Source organism: Nuphar pumila, chromosome 2 (genome assembly GCF_984573655.1).
Source record: "Nuphar pumila chromosome 2, dmNupPumi1.hap1.1, whole genome shotgun sequence".
Taxonomy (NCBI): Eukaryota; Viridiplantae; Streptophyta; class Magnoliopsida; order Nymphaeales; family Nymphaeaceae; genus Nuphar; species Nuphar pumila.
Genome location: NC_143250.1, coordinates 91,526,918 through 91,535,012, shown reverse-complemented (window position 1 = coordinate 91,535,012; position 8,095 = coordinate 91,526,918). Strand labels below are relative to the sequence as shown.

The 8,095-nt window shown below is 45.8% G+C and overlaps 1 protein-coding gene across 1 annotated transcript; it reads left to right on the top strand.

Annotated features, from left to right (window-relative positions):
- Positions 1–783: 783 nt before the first annotated feature.
- On the top strand, positions 784–4,396 carry LOC149846082 (protein SCARECROW-like). Its single transcript, XM_089996165.1, has 2 exons — positions 784–2,839; positions 2,903–4,396. Exons 1-2 carry the CDS (start codon positions 1,724–1,726, stop codon positions 4,202–4,204), a joined length of 2,418 nt encoding a protein of 805 aa, XP_089852291.1. The 5' UTR covers positions 784–1,723; the 3' UTR covers positions 4,205–4,396.
- Positions 4,397–8,095: the final 3,699 nt, after the last annotated feature.

The following is an 8,095-nucleotide window of genomic DNA, read 5'->3' as shown; positions in this document are numbered from 1 at the left end:
CAGCTCGTCAAGATGCCCTTCACTCAATGCATCAAATCGATGGATCCGACAAAGACTGAGGGGCAAAAATCATAACCCAAAACCCGGCTCGCAATTATTCGGGTCTGGTTAGGGATTAGTTAGCCCCAATATTATTGGGGTCAGCACTTTTTATGCTCATACTCGATAATTGAGTTAGGGTCGAGTCGAAACTACCGTTTGTGATGCTGCATCAAAAAAAAATGTAGGGCCCACGTGCAAGATACGTGATCGAATCGTGATGCTGTTCGGTTCGACTCTTGGATTCGAAGGTATCCTGACCCGATCATCCCACCTGCCGAAGAAGTATGTAATGTAAGTGGGAAAGAGTCGGAGAAACTCGCCTCGAAGCTGTAATCCAAAATGGTCTAGAAACAAGCAACGCAGGGAATGCGTGTAATTGACGGCGTTGCTTTTGACTTGAACCTCAACGTTATATTATATATAAGGGCGTGGATTTTTTTCTCGTAGCATTAGCATGGGAGACCTGAAAAAATCCGTCCCATGTTGACACAAATCGACCCCAAATTGTACTCTTAATTTCTTTTAATTATTACTTTTTGTTTTAATCATGCATGAATGATGCTAGGTAAAAAAAAAAAAAAAGCTTTGCCGTTACCGAATCCCTTCCACACAACACTATGACATGCATTATTATATATATACCTTTACTACTGTTGTCATTGTTATTTAGAACGACACAATTTTAGGAAACCAACTGAAAGTGGAAAAGTCAAAAATGCCCTGGACATTGGAGCAGTTGGTGGTGGGGGCGGCATTTCATGTGCATCACTTGCAGAGATTGACACCGAACTGAAGCAAGATGGACATCTTAAGCACAGGAGTTAACGTTATGGCAAATCAAATCTACCAAAAGGACGGCACTTGAATCAATAAGAACATTATTGTGAGAAAGTGGAACTTTTCGCAGGACCACCATTTCTCGATCGAGCATAGCACAAATAATTTATCTTATTGTTTGCAATCAGCAGGAAGCCTTGAGCTATCGCTTCGTAGATTGGCGAGGGAGAAGTCCGTGATATGCAGAGATGAACACACCTGCACTGCAATGTCGTTTTTTTTTTATACAAGGTTAGATTTTTTACAGTTTAAACGAATACTTTTCAGTGGTAAATGGTAATAACCAGGTGGCGTCACTATCACCCAAAAAAGAAAAGAAAAAGGAGAGGGTAATAATCTAGAGACTAGCGATAGCCGGGGTCAATCCCTTTGTTCTCTTTTTTTGTTCATCTTTATTTACTATAAAAAAGAGAGGTTGTTTTGTTTTAGTTTATGACAGCATTCCCGACATACCTCGAGGACTCCAACAGTGCGTTCTAATCGCGTTAAACACTCAACGACGAACAAATCCTGCAAAATACCCTTGCTCCTCCCGTTTAGCCCATGTATTCATGCCTACAACCCACACACATCTCTCTCTCCCTCTCCGTGCCATTCAAATCCCAACAACTAGAACAAGAGCTAAATCTCTGACCGCCCCAAAGCTCGTGATTTCCCTTTCCCTCCTCTCATCTTTTCATAATAATAAATTTTATTTGGAGGAATCCTGTCCCCCCATGTCCGAACCTCGCCACCGTTTTCCCCCTTGTCTTTCGAACCTAGATGCCTCCGTTTAACCGCATGTATATCTACGGAGCTCGCTTGGATTCATCCGCTGACACAGCTCCTCCGTTATTCCTTCTTCATGGCTGCTTGCGTTTTGCTCGGAAACGGATCCTCCGCCGGTGCACCACCAAAGCAGGCACAGCAGCAGACGCACCCCCAACTCTGTGACCCCCAAACTCCACAGATTGCAGCAGCAACGGCACAAGCCAGGATGGCAGCCAGGAAGAGAACGGCGGCCGAGATGGAGATGCCGTCCAGGCTAACCGACGTTGTTGACAACTCCTTATCCTCCTCGTCCTCAGCATCGTCATCGTCGTCCTCCGCTCCTCAGAGGATTTTTCGGCGATTTGGTGCTGCTGCTGCTGCTGCTGCCGCTGCGACGAACCAATACGTGATCGAGGCCCAGCAAGAAGTAGCAGGAGGGCAACCGCGGTGGTGGTTCCAACCACAGGAGTTCCAAGCTCCTCCTCCTCCTCCTCCTCAGATGGGGCTCTCCGCCTGGCACTCCCACAACATGTTGCCTCCCTCACTACCTCGACCTCTTCCCAATCCCACCGCCATGACTCACGGTTTCCCAATGAACGCATCTTTTGTGGACCCTCCCCAGCCGCCTGCGCTACCTCTACCGGCCTTACCCAGCCTCCCGCTGCCCAACTGCGGTGGTGGTGGGACGGGAATCTTCGCTATGCAGCCATCCTTCACGCCGGAGAGGGACAACACCCTTATTTCCGTACCATCTCCGCATCCTTCCCCATCTTCTACTTTCCAGATAGACTCCTCCTCGACCGCGACGGCCTGGATAGACGGCATCATTAAAGACCTAATCCACTCCTCCACCAACTTGTCCATCTCCCAGCTGATTCAAAACGTCCGGGAGATCATACATCCTTGCAACCCCAGCCTCGCCCTCCTCATCGAACAAAGGCTCCGATCACTCACGGAATCGTCTAGCCTCCTTGTCGTCAGCGAGCCCGGCAGCAGCAGCAGCAGTAGGAGAGATCAAGCGTTTCCCGTCTCGGGCTTGAAGCTGTACCTGGATTCGAACCTGGTGGAGAACTACTCCCCGAGCGGTGCCATCATCAACACCAACATCGATCACCTCAACCCCTTGATGAACTGGAGCGGCGCCCGTGCCCAAGAACAGGAGGCGGCGACACCCCGCGTTTCCACAGCCATCGCCTCCGCCACCACCACCGTGAGCACATCTCCCCTCCTATCCTTGCAATACCACTCACCGCCTCATAGATTGCCTTCTCAGGCACCCCTAACGACATCCGCCTCCCAGTCCCCAACCACTTCCGCCAAGAAATCATCCGATGATCGTCATCAGAAGCAGCCGTCGCCCTCGGCCCAGCTGAGCCAGGAGCAGCAGCAGAAGCGGGACCAGGAAGGGCTACGCCTGCTGACGCTTCTGCTACAGTGCGCGGAGGCGGTGTCGGCGGAGAACCTGGAGGAGGCCAACAGGATGCTGCTGGAGATCAGCGAGCTCTCCACGCCCTTCGGCTCGTCGGCCCAGCGGGTAGCCGCCTACTTCTCCGAGGCCATCTCCTCACGGCTCGTCAGCTCGAGCATCGGCGTCTACGCACCGCTGCCGGCGTGCACCCACAGCCAGAAGATCGTGGCGGCCTTCCAGGTGTTCAACGGCATCAGCCCGCTGGTCAAGTTCTCCCACTTCACCGCCAACCAGGCGATACAGGAGGCGTTGGAGAGGGAGAACCGGGTCCACATCATCGACCTGGACATCATGCAGGGCTTGCAGTGGCCGGGGCTCTTCCACATCCTGGCGTCCCGCCCCGGGGCCCCGCCCTTCGTCCGGCTCACGGGCGTCGGATCCTCCATGGAGTCCCTGGAGGCGACGGGCAAGCGGCTTTCGGACTTCGCAGAGACGCTGGGCCTGCCCTTCGAGTTCTTCCCGGTGGCCGACAAGGTGGGGAACCTGGACCCCGACCGCATCCTGGTGAGCAAGGCGGACGCCGTGGCGGTGCACTGGTCCAGGCACTCACTGTACGACGTGACAGGGTCGGACCTGAACGCGCTGTGGGTGGTGCAACGGCTGGAGCCCAAGGTGGTGACGCTGGTGGAGCAGGACGTGAGCCACGGTGGTCCCTTCCTCGCTCGCTTCGTGGAGGCGATCCACTACTACTCGGCCATCTTCGACTCGCTGGGCGCGAGCTACGCGGAGGACAGCGAGGAGAGGCACGCCGTCGAGGAGGACCTGCTGTCCAGGGAGATACGGAACGTGCTAGCGGTGGGAGGGCCCGGCAGGAGCGGCGAGATGCGGTTCGAGAGCTGGAGGGATAAGATCAGGGAGGCGGGCTTCCGAGGGATGTCCCTGGCGGGGAATGCTGCCACTCAGGCCACCCTGCTGCTGGGCATGTTCCCCAACGAGGGTTATACCCTGGTGGAGGAGAAGGGCATGCTCAAACTGGGTTGGAAGGACCTGTCCCTGCTGACGGCCTCCGCATGGAGGAGGCCCATCACCATGCCCTCCTCCTCCTCCTGCGCTGATACTGCTGCCGCTGCTATTGCAGTTCATCAGCATCAACAACCCATTCCGTAACACTAGTTTTGCTGCTTTTCTTACTAAGAGATGACAATGATGACCGTGACAGCATTTAGCTTTGCAGTTAATGATAAATGCGCTGAGCTGTTCTCTCTCTCTCTCTCTCTCCGCCTTTGTTTCTTTCTCGTTAGCCAAAGGCAAGGCCTGTTACTGTTGTGGTTCCTTGGTTCTTGCTATGTCCATCTTTTTGCATGTTTACACTGTTGATATGGTTGGATGGTCATCGTGGTGTTTGGGTTACGTAGGGACGAAAGCAAGCATGTCGAGGCTCTACTCTCGACACCTGTCAAATGCAAGTTTGGCGTTAGAGTCTCGAGGACGCAGTTGAATGAAGGGAAGGGGAGAATGAAGAGGCGGAAGAAGAAGCTGATGTAGATTGATTTTGTACTCAAAAACCTTGTTCGACCCCTCTCTCTCTCTCTCTGCGCGCATGAATGAAAGAGAGGTCCATCTAGCTCTTTCCTTCTCGCTCCCTCTTTCTTTTTCTAATATGAAATATAATCCTCGGAAGAGTGGTTGAACGATATTAGGTATGGTAGGGGTTAGTAGCCAAAGAAAGACAAAGTTTGCGGTAGCGTGGTGTGGGGGGTCAGGTCAGGTCAGGTGATCTGGTAATTCAACCAAACGTGTCTTGGTCCCCACAGCTGGCAATCCATGGGGCCCACGAGGACGAGGACAGCCTTGGCTGAACACGTGATCGGGGAGGGTGGTCAGCTTCGATAACCTTTTGATCGCTGCTTTTTCTGACTTTGCTCTTTGTATCTTCACCTTAACTTTTTTTACAGAAAACAAACGTGACATCTTTCTTCGTAATGATGCCTTCCTTTCCCGCTTTTCCGTTGGTAACAAGGAGCTTTTTAATAATCACGTTCCCAAGGTCAAACTTTCTTCGTTGATCGTGTGTCCTCGACTCGCGCACTTCTTTTACCTGTTGGAGTTAAAAAGTTTTTTTATCTTTTCTATTTTTTTAATTTTATTTTTGTGTTTTGAACTGCGATGGCTTGTTCAGCGGTCAATCGATAAAAGCAAAAGCATTGCAAAACTAAAATTACGAGAGAGAGAGAGAGAAGAATAAGGCGCTCACTGCTCACTGTAATGCTGCCACCGTTTCACGTGAACCAGATCAGTGGCTGATGCAGTGCTGTCGAAGACTGGTGGTTTGCAACAGTTTGGTGGCTGTTATTGTTTTAAAACAAGTTACGTATGGTAAACCAACCGAACAGAGGGTAGTTAAGCTTTGTTCATTATTGTGACAACGGCGTCAGGTTTAAGCTGGATCCTTTATAAAAAGTACATTTTTTAAAGTTGAAAATAATAAAAATTGGATTCTAAGTGAGCAAAAAATTACACATTCACAAAATAAACAACATTATTTTAAAGGTTAAAACCATTGGATTTAGCCCGTAGACATATTGCTGAACACTTCAACCGTCTATATTATGATATAAAATATGAGTAAAATATATTTATTATTAATTAACGACCATATATGGGCTGATCCTTAGGGATGGCAGTGGACAGTGGGGGAGGCGGGGGACAAGGTCTCCACCCCCGCCCCATTTCAAAATCCAAACTTCCATCCCTGCCTCCATCTCCGCACGGGGATTGATTTTAACCTCCAACCCCCCCCCCCCCCCCTCCATCCATCCTCGTTTCATGTCCTCCATCCCTAGTCCAAACGGGGGCAAGGCGGAGTGGGGCTCTGTTTCCCCTTGGTCTATAGTCATCCTTTGAAGGATTGGGGAAGGGGCGGGGCAAGGCGGGGATTGAGACGGAGACGGGGTGGGGGAAAGCGTAAGTTCATCCCCTGCTCCATCCCGCACGAAGATAGATTTTAACCTTCACCCTTGCCTCCATCCCTGTTTCATGCCCTTCATCCCGGTCCAAACGGGGTGGGGCCCCGTTGTCCCCCGGCCCACTGCCATCCCTACCGATCCTATCCAAAAATACCCATTGTTCAATGTTTATATCCAGTTTGCCGAGCCTACTCCACAAGTTTGAATGAGCTCTTTATGAGATAAATGAGCAATTTGTTTCGTTTCTCAGCCCTCCTAGTTGTTTGTGCATGACCTGTTTTTTCATTCTTAAATCGCCCCTTCTTTCTATATTTGATGACACTATTTTATAAATTTTGTCAAGAATAACATAGGGCATATTAAATTGTGGTATTTTTATCATAGTTACCTGTACTTATTAATAATACAACCCAACAAATCATTTACAAAAATAATAAATATATAATTAATTAAAAATATTTTATGAAACCTTATTTTGATAGAGTTTCCATCAAGAATCTGTAATCTACAAGATTTTAATCTGATTAAAGTATTTCTTCAAATTTATGAGAAACGTTTTTTACAAAACCCTTTCTACACAGTCTGGTATTAGGTATTAAGATTCACCAAACATTTATATAAAATATTTGGAGTCATTTTTCAAAGGCATTTACAACTTTTATCAAAAATGGGTCGAAATCATCCCGTAAACAGGGCCAAAAATTGAGGTTCTTTTAAAACAGAAATAACTTCAACAATACGGATCCAAAATGAGTGAAACAAGATTCTAAATTCAAGATCAAGATCTGTAGATGATCAATGATAATTTTATTTATATTTTTTGGACTAGTAGTTATAGAATTGTCAATTTATTTCCAAAACTGATATAAAAAATTTTATCTGACATCAAAGCTTTAAGTTTCTCAGAAAATGATTTTGTAAAAACATTTTTTAAGAATATAAAACCTTTAAAATCTTATTATTTTTTGTTTGATTTAACTTAATATAGATTAATACATGAATAACACTATAAAGAATCATATTATGATTAGATCTAATATAAAATAACAACAAAGCCCTAATTTCGCATGTTTCTCAAAATCATTTTTAGGAAAAACTCATTATTTGTATTTTTTGATCCAAGAAACGATTTCTTCAACCATGAAAATGTGAACAAATCAAGAATATGTTTAAACTTACTAGAAATCAAAATAAACTAATCATACATGTTCCAAGTATGTAAAGAACACCGGCTACGTAAATCTTACCTGTCAATGATAGATTTTTACAGTTAGAACAAAAGAAACAAACGATTTGACTTATATTCCATAACCACCAAATGACTAAGTACAGATCTAATGGATGCACAAGGGTTCTTCAAGCCTCCTACATATTTTGGAGGAGAGAAGAAACCCAAAAGCATGAAGAAAAAAGAAAATGAAAGAGAAGGAGAAGAAAGAGATTTTTTCTCAAAAAGTGAGGGGCGTGTGGGAGGGGTATATTTTTATAGACTTCCTAACCCTAGATCAATAAAATTTGGACTCTCCCTCTCCAAAAATATGTGGATGGGGAGAGAGGACTATTCTTGAAAAAAAATAAGCTTCTAGACTCCTAATTATTAATTATTTTGATTTTTTTCTCTTTTTATTTTATATTTTATTCTTTTGTGAGATAATGAAGTTTGACATTTCAACATTTGATTCCAACTTGAAAACTCATGTGGACTCTTCTAGATGTGTGAGACGCCCCCTATATTTAAAGCTTTAAAAATATTTAATTTAAAGGTCTTAATTATCCCTTCTTTATTTTGCTTAATTTAAATTTTTATGAATTTAAAACTAGAGGTTATGGAATCCATATGGACTCATGAATCCAACTGGAGATCTACATTGGACGTCCCCCATGAGGGTCCAAAATACATCCATTAGGTCCAAATATTAATTAGAATTATATCCAAACCAAACCCTGGGTCCAACTTGGATCTAGATAGCGATTTTGGATCCAGACCCAGAATTCAATATCTAAATCACAACCTAGAATTTTTTTATGATTTATCTCTTTCGATTATTATTGAAATATTATTCATCTTAAGATAAAAAATTATAATTAATCA

Excerpts from the sequence above, each read along its gene's own strand:
- LOC149846082 (XM_089996165.1), top strand. The coding sequence starts at position 1,724 with ATGGCTGCTTGCGTTTTGCTCGGAAACGGATCCTCCGCCGGTGCACCA. Across the intron at positions 2,840-2,902 it reads TCGCCTCCGCCACCACCACC|GCACCCCTAACGACATCCGC; the intron begins GTGAGCACATCT and ends TTGCCTTCTCAG.